The 20424-nt window shown below is 48.0% G+C and overlaps 1 protein-coding gene across 1 annotated transcript in view; it reads left to right on the forward strand.

The window, feature by feature from the left end:
• Nucleotides 1–20424, forward strand: part of LOC134983541 (zinc finger protein 585A-like) — a 174550-nt gene that overhangs the window by 12271 nt on the left and 141855 nt on the right. Inside the window, exon 4 of the mRNA XM_063949197.1 lies at nt 4840–5656. Coding sequence (XP_063805267.1) covers nt 4840–5656 — 817 coding nt within the window. The remainder of the gene's footprint in view (nt 1–4839; nt 5657–20424) is intronic.

Here is a 20424-nt window from a genome sequence, read left to right on the forward strand (position 1 = left end):
GCTCTCCCCTGCAGTCTGCACTACAGAAAAGGGTTAAAAAGAGAGGGGGGGCACTAAATTTAGGCGCAGTATATATAATAGCAGCTATAGGGGACATAATTCAGTTAGTCCCTGCATTATATAGCGCTCTGGTGTGTGCTGGCATACTCTCACTCTGTCTCCCCAAAGGGCTTTTTGTGGGGTCCTGTCCTCTGTTAGAGCATTGCCTGTGTGTGTGCGGGTGTCGGTACGGCTGTGTCGACATGTTTGATGAGGAAAATTATGTGGAGGCGGAGCAGATGCTTGTAGAAGTGATGTCACCCCCTGCGGGGCAGACACCTGAGTGGATGGTCTTATGTAAGGAATTACGTGCAAGTGTCGACTCCTTACACAAAAAATTTGACGACATGCCAAATGCGGGACAGCCGGCTTCTCAGCTCGTGCCTGCCCAGGCGTCTCAAAGGCCATCAGGGGCTCTAAAACGCCCGCTACCTCAGATGGCAGAAGCAGATGTCGACACGGATACTGATACCAGTGTCGACGACGATGAGTCTAATCTAATGTCCACTAAGGCCATTCGTTGCATGATTGAGGCAATAAAAGAGGTGTTACACATTTCTGATATAAACCCAGGTACCACTAAAAAGGGTATTATGTTTGGGGAGAAAAAACTACCCGTAGTTTTTCCCCCATCGGAAGAATTAAATGAAGTGTGTGAAGAAGCGTGGGCTTTCCCCGATAAAAGATTGGTAATCTCTAAAAAGTTACTAATGGCGTTCCCTTTCCCGCCAGAGGATAGGGCACATTGGGAAACACCTCCTAGTCACCCTAGCGCTCACACGTTTGTCTAAAAAGGTGTCACTACCGTCTCCGGATACGGCCGCTCTTAAGGAGCCTGTAGATAAGATGCAGGAGGCGATCCTGAAGTCTCTATACACACACTCAGGCATTATACTTAGACCAGCTATTGCGTCAGCATGGATGTGCAGTCTGCCGCTGCGTGGTCAGATTCCCTGTCAGAAAATATTGACACCCTAGACAGGGACACTATTCTGCTAACCATAGAGCATATAAAAGACTCAGTCTTATACATGAGAGATGCACAGAGGGATATCTGCCGGCTGGCATCTAAAATAAGGGCATTGTCCATTTCTGCTAGGAGAGGCTTATGGACTCGGCAGTGGACAGGGGATACAGAGTCTAAAAGGCACATGGAAGTTTTGCCTTATAAGGGTGAGGAGTTATTCTGGGATGGTCTCTCGGACCTAGTTTCCACAGCAACAGCTGGGAAGTCAGCATTTTTACTCCATGTTCCCTCACAGTCTAAGAAGGCGCCGTTTTATCAGGTACAGTCCTTTCGGACCCAGAAAAACAGGCGAGGAAAAGGCGGGTCCTTTCTGTCCAGAGGTAGGCGAAAAAGGCTGCAACAAACAGCAGGTTCCCAGGAGCAAAAGTCCTCCCCTGCTTTTCCAAGTCCGCCGCATGACGGTGGGGCTCCACAGGCTCAGTGGGCTCGCTCACAGGTGGATCCCTGGATCCTTCAATAGTATCTCAGGGGTACAAACTGGAATTCGAGGCGTCTCCACCCCACCGGTTCCTAAAATCTGCCTTGCCGATTACTCCCTCAGACAGGGAGGCTGTGCTAGCGGCAATTCACAAGCTGTATTCCCAGCAGGTGATAATCAAGGTGCCCCTACTTCAACAAGGACGGGGTTACTATTCCACACTGTTTGTGGTAGCGAAACCGGACGGTTCGGTGAGACCCATTTAAAATTTGAAATCCTTGAACACATACATAAAAAAATTCAAGTTCAAGATGGAATCGCTCAGGGCGGTTATTGCAAGCCTGGACGAGGGGGATTACATGGTATCCCTGGACATCAAGGATGCTTACCTGCATGTCCCCATTTACCATCCTCACCAGGAGTACCTCAGATTTGTGGTACAGGATTGCCATTATCAATTCCAGATGCTGCCGTTTGGACTGTCCACGGCACCGAGGGTGTTTACCAAGGTAATGGCGGAAATGATGATACTCCTTCGAAAAAAGGGAGTTTTAATTATCCCGTACTTGGACGATCTCCTAATAAAGGCGAGATCCAGGGAGCAGTTGTTGGTAGGAGTAGCATTATCTCAGGAGGTGCTACACCAACACGTTTGGATTCTGAATATTCCAAAGTCACAGCTGGTTCCGACGACACGTCTACTGTTCCTGGGTATGATTCTGGACACAGTCCAGAAAAAAGTGTTTCTCCCGGAGGAGAAAGCCAAGAAGTTGTCATCTCTAGTCAGAGACCTCCTGAAACCAAAACAGGTCTCGGTGCATCACTGCACGCGAGTCCTGGGAAAGATGTGGCTTCTTACGAAGCAAATCCATTTCGGCAGGTTCCATGCCAGAATTTTTCAGTGGGACCTGTTGGACCAATGGTCCGGATCGCATCTTCAGATGCATCGCCTAATAACCCTGTCTCCAAGAACCAGGGTGTCTCTGTTGTGGTGGCTGCAAAGTGCTCATCTTCTAGAGGGCCGCAGATTCGGCATACAGGACTGGGTCCTGGTGACCACGGATGCCAGCCTTCGAGGCTGGGGGGCAGTCACACAGGGAAGAAACTTCCAAGGACTATGGTCGAGTCAGGAGACTTCCCTACACATAAATATTCTAGAACTAAGGGCCATTTACAATGCCCTAAGTCAGGCAAAACCCCTGCTTCTACACCAGCCGGTACTGATCCAGTCAGACAACATCACGGCAGTCGCTCGTGTAAACCGACAGGGCGGCACAAGAAGCAGGATGGCGATGGCAGAAGCCACAAGGATTCTCCGATGGGCGGAAAATCACGTACTAGCACTGTCAGCAGTGTTCATTCCGGGATTGGACAACTGGGAAGCAGATTTTCTCAGCAGGTACGACCTCCACCCGGAAGAGTGGGGACTTCATCCAGAAGTCTTCACACTGATTGTAAATCGTTGGGAACGGCCACAGGTGGACATGATGGCGTCCCGCCTAAACAAAAAACTAGAGAGATATTGCGCCAGGTCAAGGGACCCTCAGGCGATAGCTGTGGATGCTCTAGTGACACCGTGGGTGTACCAGTCAAGTTATGTGTTCCCTCCTCTGCCTCTCATACTAAAGGTACTGAGAATAATAAGAAAACGAGGAGTAAGAACAATACTCGTGGTTCCGGATTGGCCAAGACGAGCGTGGTACACGGAACTTCAAGAGATGATCTCAGAGGACCCATGGCCTCTGCCGCTCAGACAGGACCTGCTGCTGCAGGGTCCCTGTCTGTTCCTAGACTTACCGCTGCTGCGTTTGACGGCATGGCGGTTGACCGCCGGATCCTAAAGGAAAAGGGCATTCCGGAGGAAGTCATTCCTACACTGATTAAAGCCAGGAAAGATGTAACTGCAAAACATTATCACCGCATATGGCGGAAATATGTTGCTTGGTGTGAGGCCAGAAAGGCCCCAACAGAGGAATTTCAACTGGGTCGATTTCTGCACTTCCTACAGGCAGGAGTGACTATGGGCCTGAAATTAGGCTCCATTAAGGTACAGATCTCGGCTCTGTCGATTTTCTTCCAGAAGGAACTAGCTTCACTACCTGAAGTTCAGACATTTGTAAAAGGAGTGCTGCATATTCAGCCCCCGTTTGTGCCTCCAGTGGCACCTTGGGATCTCAACGTGGTGTTGAGTTTCCTAAAATCACATTGGTTTGAGCCACTAAAAACCGTGGATCTAAAATATCTCACGTGGAAAGTGGTCATGTTATTGGCCTTGGCTTCGGCCAGGCGTGTATCAGAATTGGCGGCTTTGTCATGTAAAAGCCCTTATCTGATTTTCCATATGGATAGGGCGGAATTGAGGACTCGTCCCCAGTTTCTCCCTAAGGTGGTATCAGCCTTTCACTTGAACCAACCTATTGTAGTGCCTGCGGCTACTAGGGACTTGGAGGATACCACGTTACTGGACGTAGTCAGGGCCTTGAAAATTTATGTTTCCAGGACTACTGGAGTCAGGAAAACTGACTCGCTATTTATCCTGTATGCACCCAACAAGATGGGTGCTCCTGCTTCTAAGCAGACTATTGCTCGCTGGATTTGTAGCACAATTCAGCTGGCGCATTCTGCGGCTGGACTGCCGCATCCTAAATCAGTAAAAGCCCATTCCACAAGGAAGGTGGGTTCATCTTGGGCGGCTGCCCGAGGGGTCTCGGCTTTACAACTTTGCCGAGCTGCTACTTGGTCAGGGGCAAACACGTTTGCAAAATTCTACAAATCTCTCATTCGGTGCTGCAGAGTCATCCGCACTCTCCCGCCCATTTGGGAGCTTTGGTATAATCCCCATGGTCCTTTCGGAGTTCCCAGCATCCACTAGGACGTCAGCGAAAATAAGATTTTACTCACCGGTAAATCTATTTCTTGTAGTCCGTAGTGGATGCTGGGCGCCCATCCCAAGTGCGGATTGTCTGCAATGCTTGTACATAGATATTGTTAACTAAAGGGTTATTGTTGAGCCATCTGTTGAGAGGCTCAGTTGTGTTTCATACTGTTAAACTGGGTATAGTATCACGAGTTATACGGTGTGATTGGTGTGACTGGTATGAGTCTTACCCGGGATTCAAAATCCTTCCTTATTATGTCAGCTCTTCTGGGCACAGTATCCTAGCTGAGGCTTGTAGGAGGGTCATAGTGGGAGGAGCCAGTGCACACCAGGTGACCTAAAGCTTTCTTTAGTTGTGCCCAGTCTCCTGCGGAGCCGCTATTCCCCATGGTCCTTTCGGAGTTCCCAGCATCCACTACGGACTACGAGAAATAGATTTACCGGTGAGTAAAATCTTATTTTTTTGGGGTTATTTAGGTAGAACGTCTGTCTGATATTAAGGCAGAAGATATAGATGAAGAAGAAGAGATGTATGTGACGGATATAAAGGCAGAAGATATAGAGGAAGAAGAAGAGACGTATGTGACTGAAATAAAGGCAGAAGATATAGAGGGAGAAGAAGAGATGTATGTGACTGATATAAAGGCAGAAGATATAGAGGAAGAAGAAGAGACGTATGTGACTGAAATAAAGACAGAAGATATAGAGGGAGAAGAAGCGACGTATGTGACTGATATAAAGGCAGAAGATACAGCGGGAGAAGAAGAGACGTATGTGACTGATATGAAGGCAGAAGATATAGATGGAGAAGAAGAGACGTACGTGACTGATATAAAGGCAGAAGATACAGAGGGAGAAGAAGAGACGTATGTGACTGATATGAAGGCAGAAGATACAGAGGGAGAAGAAGAGACGTATGTGACTGATATAAAGGCAGAAGATATAGAGGGAGAAGAAGAGACGTATGTGACTGATATAAAGGCAGAAGATATAGCGGGAGAAGAAGACACGTATGTGTCTGATATAAAGGCAGAAGATATAGAGGGAGAAGAAGAGACGTATGTGACTGATATAAAGGCAGAAGATATAGCGGGAGAAGAAGACACGTATGTGTCTGATATAAAGGCAGAAGATATAGATGGAGAAGAAGAGACGTATGTGACTGATATGAAGGCAGAAGATATAGCGGGAGAAGAAGAGACGTATGTGACTGATATGAAGGGAGAAGAAGAGACGTATGTGAGGGGTGATCAGCAGTGTAAGGAGGAGGAGATGCCTACAGATATCAGCACAGGTGAGTAATAAACACTTATTACAGAAGTCACATATTCTCATTGCTCAGTCACTACAGCAATCTCTTATCCTACACCCTCCTCCGCCATCAGCCCTGTTCTCAGTTGGGTGTTTCTAACACAAGGCTATCCATGACAAATATCACATGTAGAGAGTTATTACACACAACACTATAATGTTATTAAAAGTAACAAGCAGAAGTTTATTATTAGTGATTATATATAATGTGTATATATGTATGTATATAATTAGTATTATTTTTTGTGGAGTGTCTAATTTATATGCATTTTGTTAGATGATGCAGGTATGAAATATTTCCTGCTATACAGTAGACCTGAGCTCACCAAATACAATTCGTATAAGATTCAGAAATAAAATGACATTTTGAATCTAGGACTTCAAGTAAAACAGATTAAAAGCTTATCACAAGTACTTATCTGTATAATCATAAGACAAGCGTTTTGCACTTGTTGTCACCCTTGCATGGGCAGGCTTGCTCTTATCCACTCCAATTCACTCTAAATACAAATTGTGTATTTCCAACGCGTTTCATCAATAGTGACTTCTTCAGGGGTGTTTTCTGTTAAAGGCTTTATCCTCAAATATCAATTGTGTAGACTTGAAATAATTGTGTAAACTTCAGACGGTAATTGTGGACTTGTTCATGATGAACACATTCCTAATTACTTGTGAATAGTTTCTGCTCTATGCAGGTTTGAGGTTAGGACTTTAGGGAATGTAATGGTCAGATCCAATATTGCTCAATCTAAGGTCTCCAGTAGCCTTACTATATATATAAATGTGTCTTGCACTCACTATATTAACTAACAATAATAAACAGTGGAGTTTTAGTTCATGTATTGCTCAGTGCATTTAAGTCTTCAGCTCCCGACAAGGAACCCCACTATACTGCAGGCCCTACTCTATTGCTCAAAACAATTACCATAAAAACAGCTTTCACATTAGTGTTAAACTTAAGGTATGCTCTCAGCGGTGTAACAGTGGCTGAAAGGCTTGGATTGTTTTTCAGAGCACCAGTCTGATGTACCACATCTCACGTGGACCTTCAATTCACTAGATCTGGGACTGTTTGGCTGGGTCCGGCATTGTACTGTTGGTGCAGTTCCTGATGTGTTTGTAACGATTGGTGGTTGCTAGGGGTCCTAAATGCCTGTGGTCCCGATTTGTCATGATCTACTTTCACGACCACTGTTCCGCCGCTGAGATTCTTGGTGTCCATTCTTCTTCCACTGTAGATGGATACTACTCACTGTCTACAAGGGATCACCAACAAACAAATGCCGGTCTCGGCCAAAACCAATGGCTCCCTTATGTGTTGTTGAACTTTATTTTTATATATTTATATATCTATATCTATAAAATATATTTTTTTTTTTGGGGGGGGGGGGGGTAAAGCGGCACTCCTTAAGAAGACCTGAAGTAAATATTAAAGAATCAATAGCCGGTGCCCTCCAAACCAGGCTGCATGAGTTGGTGCACCGTAATATAGAATCCATACAAGGCAGCACTCAGAATAAATAGACCGGGCAGGTTTAGTGTACCAACGTTTCAATGCTCTGTTTGTGGCATTTTCATCAGAGTGCAGAACAAAAGAGACATACAACCACTCACCTAATATACCCGGTGGAACCATCCATGTCGCCGTCCGTCGCACGCTCCAGTGCATCAAAGTGACGTCATCTGACACCCGCTACTTCTGGAGACACGGAGAGAACCTCATCGACATGACCTAACAACACCGATCAAATTCTATCCTCTTAGATATATATATCTTTTCTCCGCCAGGGTCCACAGGTTATCCACAGGATAACATTGGGATATGAAGACGTGACAGCGGATTTGTACCAAACGGTCAAAGCTTTCGGCCTCCCAGCATGCAACGTGCCTGTCCATATATCCCCACCTCCTGGCTCAGGCAAATCAGTTTTTTGTTTGGTGTGGCAGGAGCCGGACCATGGTCAGGGGGTTGCTGTTTTTTAGTAACCATGAGCGTTTTTTAGTATTACTGTTTTTTTTTTTTGTGATCTTTCTAAAAAGCGTCTTAGATGCACCTCAGAGTCGCTCCAACAACTCCCCGCCGGGTCGCGACAACGCTTACCCTCGTGTACAGTGTAGTTTCGGCGGGCGTCTGTGTAGAATGTACTAGCAAGCAGCGAGGAAGGCACAGGTTCTGGTGAACCTTCATGGGCTACTTTGCAGATATTATCTAATGTAGCTCAGCAGTTTATACCAGCTCCTATACCAGTGATAGGTTTCCCTATTAACCCTTACATGCAACATTCATTCTGAAGTTTATACACCTAGGGAATTGTCAGCCTCTCAAAAAAGCAGGCTGAAACGCTAGTGGTAAGTAAATCACATAGACATCATACATCTTCACAGTCTACACATGTTTTAGATGAGGATTCGTTGGAGGATGAGGACTCATTGCACTTCAGAAGGTCTCAGCTCAGTGGACATATCATCTGAGCTAATTAGTGCTATGTAAGCCATTCTATCCTTAGAAGAGGCAGCAGAGTAGGCAACTGTGTTTAAACATCCCAAAACAGCTGATGGAAATTATGGGTTACGCCCAGTAGGAAGTTAGAATTCCAAGAAATGGAATTTTAATTATCCTTGTCCAGCTGGGGACTGTTTAAAAAAAAAAAAGGGAGGTGGCTCCCAAAGTAGATTCGCAGGTCTTAGATTGGAACAAAACTCTACATTACTTTTGTTTTCAACATTAATAAATTATGTCACGGGGTGTGTGGCCTGACTGGAAAGGCAGCTCCTGCTTATATAGGTCCTTTCTGCCTTTTACAGCTGTCCTATGGGCTCTTTCTGGCCCCTCTGATTGTTTTGACACTCTGGTGTGTAGGCTGCGGACCCGGGGAGCCATTCATTTGGCTTTTGCAAGTTGCGGCCTACAACCAGATTCGAAGCTGCGGACTGAAGTTGTGCAGTGATCCCACCACGGACCGGACCTCAGCGAGGTAGCGCTGCTACTCACCAAGGATTGCGCGCCCTGTCCACTCTTGTGCCTAGCCATGCTGTTGGAGTCGTGTGGAGTGGCTGACTGGGGAACAGCGGTGGCCGCGGCTGGAGACACGGAGCGGAGCTGCTATCCCGGCATCTGATGCAGCGCATACTACGGGGATTGGTGGCCCCAGCAGGGATGCATTGGGTTAGTCAGCTCACCAGCCCGCAGCCTGCCTTCTACTGTCAGGCCGTTGGAACCCGTAGTCGTGGCAGTGGGGAATACACGGAGCGCTTGCCTATCATCACTCCAGCGTGTCCCAGCATCTCCTCCTCTCCTCCTAATTTATGGTGCTACGGGGGAATCTGGCAGAGCTGTGAATTATAGAGGACATACACGTGGGGTTCCTATGCAGCCAGATACACTACCCTGTGCCCCTGCATCCTAGTACCCTCTCCTCTCCTGCCTTATTACTGACCTGGTTCACCCGCCATAGCCGAACAGTTTCTTCTGATCTAGGCTTCCCTGCCAGAAGTGGCCATCTTGAAAACTGGCTATATAGCCACATGCCCTCCTGAAACCAGCCGCTTCTCTGGGAGCTACAGACACTGACAGCCCATGATCAGTGCCCTTCACTACAGCCTCAGTGATTTCCGGCAGGGACTTCTGCCGCTGCGGCCCTACCTGGGCAGTAAGTGATCGCCTGGACTGCTTTTATTATTATTATTATTGCCTGGCCTCCACTCCTGCTCTGTCGACTCCCTCTGATGGCTCCTGTGCGACAATGCCCCCAATTCTGACACACATCTGGCAGAAGCCAAGGCCAATAACGTGACCGCCTTTCAAGTAAGAAACTTTACGTCCACCTCCTGTAAAAGTTCGAACCAATCCGATTGCAGGAACTGCAGCACCACATTAAGATCCCAAGGTGTCATAGGAGGCACAAAGGGTGGTTGGATGTGCAGAACTTTCAAGAAAGTCTAAACCTCAAGGATAGCAGCCAATTGTTGCTGGAAGAAAATAGACAAGGCCGAAATCTGGACATTGATTGAGCCCAAGCATAGGCCAACATCCACACCTGCTTGCAGAAAGAGGAGAAAATGTCCCAGTTGAAACTCCACCGTAGGAAACTTCTTGGATTTACACCAAGACACATACTTTTTCCAAATCCGATGGTAATGCTTAGACATTACCCCTTCCTAGCTTGGATCAGAGTAGGAATAACCTTATTTGGATGGCCCTTCCGGGCTAAGATCTGGCGTTCAACCTCCATGCCGTCAAACGTAGCCTTGGTACGTCTTGATAGGCAAACGGCCCCTGCAGTAGAAGGTCTTCGTGAAGAGGAAGAGGCCTCGGATCATCTAGCAGTAATGCCAGAAGATCCGCGTACCAAGGCCGCCTTGGCCAGTCCAGAGCGTTGAGGATCGCTGGAACTCTTGATCTTTTTATTAGTTTGAGAATCCTTGGGATGAGTGGAAGTGGAGGGAACACATACACTGACTGGAACACCCTTGGAGTCACTGCCTGTGGGTCTCGTGACCTGGAACAGTACCTCTGAAGCTTCCTGTTGAGGCGAGAGGCAATCATGTCTATCTGAGGTACATCCCATCGGCGTGTTACCTCTGTGAATACCTCCAGGTGGAGGCCCCATTCTTCTGGATGGAGATCGTGTCTGCTGAGGAAGTCCGCTTCCCAGTTGTCCACTCCCTGAATGAAGATCGCTGACAGCGCCAGCGCATGTCTTTCTGTCCAGAGGAGGATTCTTGTTACCTCTGACATTGCAGCCCTGCTCTTCGTTCCACCCTGCTTGTTTATGTAGGGCACCGTTGTGACGTTGTCCGACTAAACCTGAATGGCTCGATCTTGCAGAAGATGAGCCACTTGTAGAAGGCCATTGTATATGGCCCTTAGTTCCAGAATGTTTATTGGAAAGACCGATTCCTGGCTTGACCACTTTCCTTGGAAGGTTTCCCCCTGGGTGACTACTCCCCAACCTTTGAGGCTTGCATCCGTGGTTAGAAGAATCCAATTCTGAATCCCGAACCTGCGGCCCTCGAGCAGGTGAGAAATTTGCAGCCACCAGAGTAGTGAAATTCTGGCTTTCGGCGACAGGCATATCCGCCGGTGCATGTGAATATGCGATCCTGACCACTTGTCTAGGAGATCCAGCTGGAAGAACGATGCATGGGATCTACTGTATTGTAGAGCCTTGTAGGAGGCTACCATCTTCCCCAGAAGGCGAATGCACTGATGAACCGATACCCGGGGGGGGGGGCTGGGGTTTCAAGACATCCCGGACCATTGATTGGATCACCAATGCTTTTTCCTCCGGTAGAGACACCCTCTGCATTTCTGTGTTGAGTATCATCCCCAGGAAGGGCAGTCTCCTTGTTGGTTCCAAATGTGACTTTGGAAGGTTCAGAATCCACCCATGATCCCAGAGTACTTGAGTTGAGAGCGCAATACTCTGCAACAGCTTCTCCTTGGAAGATGCCTCTATCAGCAGATCATCCAGATATGGAATTATGTTCACTCCCTGTTTGCGTAGGAGGAGCATCATCTCCGCCATGACCTTGGTGAACACCCTCGGTTCTGTGGAGAGGCCAAATGGCAACGTCTGGAACTGATAGTGACAGTCCTGTAGTGCAAACCGTAGATAAGCCTGGTGAGGTGGCCAGATCGGAATGTGATAGTACGCATCCTTGATATCCAGGGATACTAGGATTTCCCCCTCCTCCAGACCTGAGATCACCGCTCTCAGAGACTCCATCTTGAATTGGAAAACCCTCAAGTTAGCGGTTCAACGACTTCAGGTTCAATATAGGCCTTACCGAACCGTCCGGTTTTGGTACCACAAACAGGTTTGAGTAATAACCCTTAGTTTTTCGGTGAGGTGGAACTGGAACAATGACATTTGTTTGTGCCAGTTTTTGAATGGCTTCCTGTAGGATAGCACTTTCTGTCAGTGAAGTTGGTAAGCCTGATTTGAAGAATCTGTGAGGTGGGAGTTCCTGAAACTCCAGTATGTACCCCTGGCTAACAATATCTGTCACCCAGGGGTCTAGGCATGATGATGCCCAGACGTAACTGAAATCTTTTAGTCTCGCTCCCACCTGCCTGATCTCCAGGCTGAGAGGTCCACCGTCATGCTTAATGTTTGGAGGAAGCAGAACCTGGTTTCTGTTCCTGGGAACTTGTTGGTGCAGGTTTTTTGGATCTTCCCCGACCTCGTTTAAAGAAGGTGGGAGGCGGTTTGGATTTTTAAAATTTTGCGGTCCAAGAGGACTGCAGTGTAGGTGTAGGTGTAGGATAAGATTTCCTAGCTGGGGCTGCTGTGGAGGGAAGAAATGTCAACTTACCCGCAGTCATCATGGAAATCCACGCATCCAATGCATCCCCAAATAGTGCCTATCCTGTGAATGGCAGGTTCTCCACACTTTTCTTGGATTTTGCATCCGCAGTCCATTGGCGTATCTGGAGTCCTCTGCGTGCCGAGACAGCTATGGAAGTAACAGGCCAATGTCCTTCATGGCCTCCACCATGAAACCTGCAGAATCCTGTATGTGACGTAAAAATATGTCTATGTCACTCCTATCCATAGTATCTAAGTCCTCTTAGGTGCCTGATCACTTTACTATGGCTTTAGGAATCCATGCACAAGCAATAGTGGCCTTAAAGCCACGCCTGTAGCTGTGTATAGTGATTTGAGCGTAGTCTCAGTCTTGCGATCAGCTGGCTCCTTTCAGGCGGTTGAAGCAGGGACAGGTAAAACCACCTTTTTAGACATCCTAGATACTGAAACGTTTACTGTAAGTGGGTTTTCCCACTTCTTCCTATCCTCTTCAGGGAAAGGGAAAGCAATGAGAATTCTTTTAGGGATCTGGAATTTTTTCTGTGGGTTTTCCCAGGATTTTTCAAACAAGGAGTTTAACTCCTTAGAAGCAGGGAAGGTAAGCGAGGACTCTGCAGCACAGGATACAGAGTCCTTAGACATGGTAATGTGGATATACACACTTACACACACACACACACACACACACACACACACACACACACACACACACACACAGGAAAATGTCAGATACAGTTTCCCCCAGAGTACCTTCAGAGAGTCACAGAGTATAAGGAGCCAGCCACACAGCGCCCCTGTAGGCAGTTATTATGATAAAAGCCCGGTGCTGACTAACTAACCTTAATAGGGAGGGCAGCGCTCCCTGTCAGTGTCCTAGTTTCTATGATCTGCAGGGAGAAAATAAGAATTTACTTACCGATAATTCTATTTCTCGTAGTCCGTAGTGGATGCTGGGACTTCCGTAAGGACCATGGGGAATAGCGGCTCCGCAGGAGACTGGGCACAAAAGTAAAAGCTTTGAGACTACCTGGTGTGCACTGGCTCCTCCCCCTATGACCCTCCTCTAAGCCTCAGTTAGGATACTGTGCCCGGACGAGCGTACACAATAAGGAAGGATTTTGAATCCCGGGTAAGACTCATACCAGCCACACCAATCACACTGTACATCCTGTGATCTGAACCCCGGTTAACAGTATGATAAACGAAGGAGCCTCTGAAAAGATGGCTCACAACAAAAATAACCCGATTTTTGCAACAATAACTATATACAAGTATTGCAGACAATCCGCACTTGGGATGGGCGCCCAGCATCCACTACGGACTACGAGAAATAGAATTATCGGTAAGTAAATTCTTATTTTCTCTAACGTCCTAGTGGATGCTGGGACTTCCGTAAGGACCATGGGGATTATACCAAAGCTCCCAAACGGGCGGGAGAGTGCGGATGACTCTGCAGCACCGAATGAGAGAACTCCAGGTCCTCCTCAGCCAGGGTATCGAATTTGTAAAATTTTGCAAACGTGTTTGCCCCTGACCAAGTAGCTGCTCGGCAAAGTTGTAAAGCCGAGACCCCTCGGGCAGCCGCCCAAGATGAGCCCACTTTCCTTGTGGAATGGGCTTTAACAGATTTTGACTGTGGCAGTCCTGCCACAGAATGCGCAAGCTGAATTGTACTACAAATCCAACGAGCAATCGTCTGCATAGAAGCAGGAGCACCCAGCTTGTTGGGTGCATACAGGATAAACAGCGAGTCAGATTTTCTGACTCCAGCCGTCCTGGAAACATATATTTTCAGGGCCCTGACTACGTCCAGTAACTTGGAGTCCTCCAAGTCCCTAGTAGCCGCAGGTACCACAATAGGTTGGTTCATGTGAAACGCTGAAACCACCTTAGGGAGAAATTGAGGACGAGTCCTCAATTCTGCCCTGTCTGAATGAAAAATTAGGTAAGGGCTTTTATATGATAAAGCCGCCAATTCTGAGACACGCCTGGCTGAAGCCAGGGCTAACAGCATTACCACTTTCCATGTGAGATATTTCAAGTCCACAGTGGTGAGTGGTTCAAACCAATGTGATTTTAGGAACCCTAAAACTACATTGAGATCCCAAGGTGCCACTGGTGGCACAAAAGGAGGCTGTATATGCAGCACCCCCTTGACAAACGTCTGAACTTCAGGCACTGAAGCCAGTTCTTTCTGGAAGAAGATCGACAGGGCCGAAATTTGAACCTTAATGGATCCTAATTTTAGGCCCATAGACAGTCCTGCTTGCAGGAAATGTAAGAAACGACCCAGTTGAAATTCCTCTGTGGGGGCCTTCTTGGCCTCACACCACGCAACATATTTTCGCCAAATGCGGTGATAATGTTTCGCGGTTACATCCTTCCTGGCTTTAATCAGGGTAGGGATGACTTCATCTGGAATGCCTTTTTCCATCAGGATCCGGCGTTCAACCGCCATGCCGTCAAACGCAGCCGCGGTAAGTCTTGGAACAGACAAGGTCCCTGCTGGAGCAGGTCCTTTCTTAGAGGTAGAGGCCACGGATCCTCCGTGAGCATCTCTTGCAGTTCCGGGTACCAAGTTCTTGGCCAATCTGGAGCCACGAGTATAGTTCTTACTCCTCTCTTTCTTATGATTCTCAGTACTTTCGGTATGAGAGGCAGAGGAGGGAACACATACACCGACTGGTACACCCACGGTGTTACCAGAGCGTCCACCGCTATTGCCTGAGGGTCCCTTGACCTTGCGCAATATCTGTCCAGTTTTTGTTGAGACGGGACGCCATCATGTCCACCTTTGGTTTTTCCCAATGGTTTACAATCAGTTGGAAGACTTCTGGGTGAAGTCCCCACTCCCCCGGGTGGAGGTCGTGTCTGCTGAGGAAGTCTGCTTCCCAGTTGTCCACTCCCGGAATGAACACTGCTGACAGTGCTACCACATGATTTTCCGCCCAGCGGAGAATCCTTGCAGCTTCTGCCATTGCCCTCCTGCTTCTTGTGCCGCCCTGTCTGTTGACGTGGGCGACTGCCGTGATGTTGTCCGATTGGATCAATACCGACTGACCCTGAAGCAGAGGCCTTGCTTGACTTAGGGCATTGTAAATGGCCCTTAGTTCCAGGATATTTATGTGAAGAGACGTTTCCATGCTTGACCACAAGCCCTGGAAATTTCTTCCCTGTGTGACTGCTCCCCAGCCTCTCAGGCTGGCATCCGTGGTCACCAGCATCCAATCCTGAATGCCGAATCTGCGGCCCTCTAGAAGATGAGCACTCTGTAACCACCACAGGAGAGACACCCTTGTCCTTGGAGATAGGGTTATCCGCTGATGCATCTGAAGATGCGATCCGGACCATTTGTCCAGCAGATCCCATTGAAAAGTTCTTGCATGGAATCTTCCGAATGGAATCGCTTCGTAAGAAGCCACCATTTTTCCCAGGACTCTCGTGCATTGATGCACTGACACTTGGCCTGGTTTTAGGAGGTTCCTGACTAGCTCGGATAACTCCCTGGCCTTCTCCTCCGGGAGAAACACCTTTTTCTGGACTGTGTCCAGAATCATCCCTAGGAACAGTAGACGTGTTGTTGGAATCAGCTGTGATTTTGGGATATTTAGAATCCACCCGTGCTGACGTAGCACTACCTGAGATAGTGCTACTCCGACCTTTAACTGCTCCCTGGACCTTGCCCTTATCAGGAAATCGTCCAAGTAAGGGATAATTAAGACGCCTTTTCTTCGAAGAAGAATCATCATTTCGGCCATTACCTTGGTAAAGACCCGGGGTGCCGTGGACAATCCAAACGGCAGCGTCTGAAACTGATAATGACAGTTTTGTACCACAAACCTGAGGTACCCTTGGTGAGAAGGGTAGATTGGGACATGGAGATAAGCATCTTTGATGTCTAGAGATACCATAAAGTCCCCTTCTTCCAGGTTCGCTATCACTGCTCTGAGTGACTCCATCTTGAATTTGAACCTTTTTATGTAAGTGTTCAAAGATTTTAGATTTAAAATTGGTCTCACCGAGCCGTCCGGCTTCGGTACCACAAACAGCGTGGAATAATACCCCTTTCCCTGTTGTAGGAGGGGTACCTTGATTATCACCTGCTGGGAATACAGCTTGTGAATAGCTTCCAATACTGCCTCCCTGTCGGAGGGAGACGTTGGTAGAGCAGACTTCAGGAACCGGCGAGGGGGAGACGTCTCGAATTCCAATTTGTACCCCTGTGATACTACCTGCAGAATCCAGGGGTCCACTTGCGAGTGAGCCCACTGCGCGCTGAAATTTTTGAGACGGGCCCCCACCGTGCCTGAGTCTGCTTGTAAAGCCGCAGCGTCATGCTGAAGACTTGGCAGAAGCAGGGGAGGGCTTCTGCTCCTGGGAGGAGGCTGCCTGATGCAGTCTTTTTCCTCTTCCTCTGCCCCGGGGCAGAAATGAGTGGCCTTTTGCTCGCTTGTTCTTATGGGAACGAAAGGACTGAGTTTGAAAAGACGGTGTCTTTTTCTGCTGAAAGGTGACCTGGGGTAAAAAGGTGAACTTTCCAGCCGTTGCCGTGGCCACCAGGTCCGATAGACCGACCCCAAATAACTCCTCCCCTTTATACGGCAATACTTTCATATGTCGTTTGGAATCCGCATCACCTGACCACTGTCGCGTCCATAACGCTCTTCTGGCAGAAATGGACATAGCACTCACTCTTGATGCCAGGGTGCAAATATCCCTCTGTGCATCACGCATATATAGTAATGCATCTTTCAAATGCTCTATAGTTAATAATATACTGTCCCTATCCAGGGTATCAATATTTTCAGTCAGGAAATCCGACCACGCCACTCCAGCGCTGCACATCCAGGCTGAGGCGATTGCAGGTCGCAGTATAACACCAGTATGTGTGTATATACCTTTTAGGATATTTTCCAGCCTTCTGTCAGCTGGTTCTTTGAGGGCGGCCGTATCAGGAGACGGTAACGCTACTTGTTTTGATAAACGTGTGAGCGCCTTATCTACCCTATGGGGTGTTTCCTAACGCGCCCTTACTTCTGGCAGGAAAGGATATAGTGCCAATAATTTATTAGAAATTAGCAGTTTATTATCGGGGGAAACCCACGCTTTATCGCACACCTCATTTAATTCATCTGACTCAGGAAAAACTACTGGTAGTTTTTTCACACCCCACATAATACCCTTTTTTGTGGTACTTGTAGTGTCAGAAATGTTCAATGCCTCCTTCATTGCCGTGATCATGTAACGTGTGGCCCTACTGGACATTACGTTTGTCTCCTCACCGTCGACACTAGACTCAGTATCTGTGTCTGGGTCTGTGTCGACCCACTGAGGTAACGGGCGTTTTAGGGCCCCTGACGGTGCTTGAGACGCCTGGACAGGCACTATTTGATTTGCCGGCTGTCTCATGTCGTCAACAGTTTTTTGCAAGTTGCTGACATTGTCACGTAATTCTTTAAATACGATCATCCAGTCAGGTGTCGACTCCCTAGGGGGTGACATCACTAACACAGGCAATTGCTCTGCTTCCACATCATTTTCCTCCTCATACATGTCGACACAATCGTACCGACACCCAGCACACACACAGGGAATGCTCTGATAGATGACAGGACCCCACGAGCCCTTTGGGGAGACAGAGGGAGAGTTTGCCAGCACACACCAGAGCGCTATATATACTCAGGGATAACCTTATATAAGTGTTACTCCCTTTATAGCTGCTGTATTATATATATTTAGCTGCCAATAGTGCCCCCCTCTCTTGTTTTACCCTGTTTCTGTAGTGTAGTCTGCAGGGGAGAGTCAGGGAGCCGTCCTTCCAGCGGAGCTGTGAGGGAAAATGGCGCTTGTGGGCTGAGGAGATATGCTCCGCCCCCTCACGGTGGCCTTTTCTCACGCTTTTTTCTGGAAAACTGGCAGGGGTTAAATACATCCATATAGCCCAGGAGCTATATGTGATGTATTTCTTTTGCCATCCTAAGGTATTTATGTGTTTTATTGCATCTCAGGGCGCTCCCCCCAGCGCCCTGCACCCTCAGTGACCGGAGTGTGAAGTGTGCTGAGAGCAATGGCGCACAGCTGCGGTGCTGTGCGCTACCTTATCTGAAGACAGGACCGTCTTCTGCCGCCGCTTTCACCGGACCTCTTCGCTCTTCTGGCTCTGTAAGGGGGGCGGCGGCGCGGCTCCGGGACCCATCCAGGCTGAACCTGTGATCGTCCCTCTGGAGCTAATGTCCAGTAGCCTAAGAAGCCCAATCCACTCTGCACGCAGGTGAGTTCGCTTCTTCTCCCCTTAGTCCCTCGATGCAGTGAGCCTGTTGCCAGCAGTACTCACTGAAAATAAAAAACCTAAATATACTTTTACTTCTAAGCAGCTCAGGAGAGCCACCTAGATTGCAACCTTCTCGGCCGGGCACAAAAATCTAACTGAGGCTTGGAGGAGGGTCATAGGGGGAGGAGCCAGTGCACACCACCTGATCCTAAAGCTTTTATTCTTGTGCCCTGTCTCCTGCGGAGCCGCTATTCCCCATGGTCCTTACGGAAGTCCCAGCATCCACTAGGACGTCAGAGAAAATGGCGCTGGTGAGTGCTGGATCCGCTCTGAGGAAGCCCCGCCCCTTGTAATGGTGTACGGTTTCCTCCACTAATTGTTTATACTGGCCTGAGGATTTTAGTGATAGCAGGGGGATTAGCCCCTGTTATCTGCGTGACCAGTGGAGGGTTTATCCGCGCTGGCTCAGGACGCTCCTCAAAGCGCCTACACTGTGTTGCTGAGCCTTCCTGGAGCGCAGCCTGTCAGAGCTGCGCTTCCACCCTTGCGCCGGCAACCTGCTAACTGGGACGCCGGCGCTGTACTCACCACTTTCTTCTGGCTTTGTTAGGGAGTGGCGGCCGTGCTGCGGGAGAGAGCAGTTGCCTCGTGGACTTGCGATCAGCAACCTCAGGAGCTCAGTGTCCTGTCAGTAGAGTAGAGAACCGTTAACTCTTCAGTAGTGATGAGCAGGTTCGGTTTCTCGGAATCCGAACCCCCCCCGAACTTCACCCCTTTTACACGGTTCCGACGCAGACTCTGATCCTCCCGCCTTGCTCGGTTAACCCGAGCGCACCCGAACGTCATCATCCCGCTGTCGGATTCTCGCGAGATTCGTATTCTATATAAGGAGCCGCGCATCGCCGCCATTTTCACTTGTGCATTGGAGATGATAGGGAGAGGAAGTGCAGCGTTCTCTCAGTTTCTGTGTTCAGTGTGCTGCAAATATCTACGTTCTCTGCCTGAAAAACGCTCCATATCTGTGCTGCATTGTAGTATAGGAGGACAGTGCAGAATTTTGCTGACCAGTGACCACCAGTATTATATAGCAGTACGGTACAGTAGGCCACTGCTCTACCTACCTCTGTGTCGTCAAGTATACTATCCATCCATACCTGTGGTGCATTTTAGTTGTGCGCAGTATATATAGTAGGAGGACAGTGCAGAATTTTGCTGACCACCAGTATATAATATATAGCAGTACGGTACAGTAGGCCACTGCTCTACCTACATCTGTGTCGTCAAGTATACCATCCATCCATACCTGTGGTGCATTTTAGTTGTGCGCAGTATATATAGTAGGAGGACAGTGCAGAATTTTGGTGACCACCAGTATATAATATATAGCAGTACGGTACAGTAGTCCACTGCACTACCTACCTCTGTGTCGTCAAGTATACCATCCATCCATACCTGTGGTGCATTTTAGTTGTGCGCAGTATATATAGTAGGAGGACAGTGCAGAAGTTTGGTGACCACCAGTATATATATATATAGCAGTATGGTACAGTAGTCCATTGATCTACCTCTGTGTTGTCAAGCATACTACAAAAGTTCAGTAAAATGACCTAAAAATCTAAATTAAAAGCATCTGATGAGAAGCGTAAACTTGCCAATATGTCATTTACGACACGGAGTGGCAAGGAATGGCTGAGGCCCTGGCCTATGTTTATGGCTAGTGGTTCAGATTCACATGAGGATGGAAGCACTCATCCTCTCGCTAGAAAACTGCAGTGCCACTCCTAGGTGGGCCAGGTGTTTGTGTTGGCCACTTGGGTCGCTTAGCTTAGCCATCCAGCGACCTTGGTGCACCTCTTTTTTTCTTTGCATCATGTGCTGTTTGGGGACTATTTTTTAAATCAGCCATCCTGGCTGACACTGCAGTGCCACTCCTAGATGGGCCAGGTGTTTGTGTCGGCCACTTGGGTCGCTTAGCTTAGTCATCCAGTGACCTTGGTGCAAATTTTAGGACTAAAAATAATATTGTGAGGTGTTTAGAATAGACTGGAAATTAGTGGAAATTATGGTTATTGAGGTTAATAATACTATGGGATCAAAATGACCCCCAGATTCTATGATTTAAGCTGTTTTTTAGAGTTTTTTTTTTTTTTTAAAACACCCGAATCCAAA

This window comes from Pseudophryne corroboree, assembly GCF_028390025.1.
Source record: "Pseudophryne corroboree isolate aPseCor3 chromosome 3 unlocalized genomic scaffold, aPseCor3.hap2 SUPER_3_unloc_17, whole genome shotgun sequence".
Lineage (NCBI taxonomy): Eukaryota > Metazoa > Chordata > Amphibia > Anura > Myobatrachidae > Pseudophryne > Pseudophryne corroboree.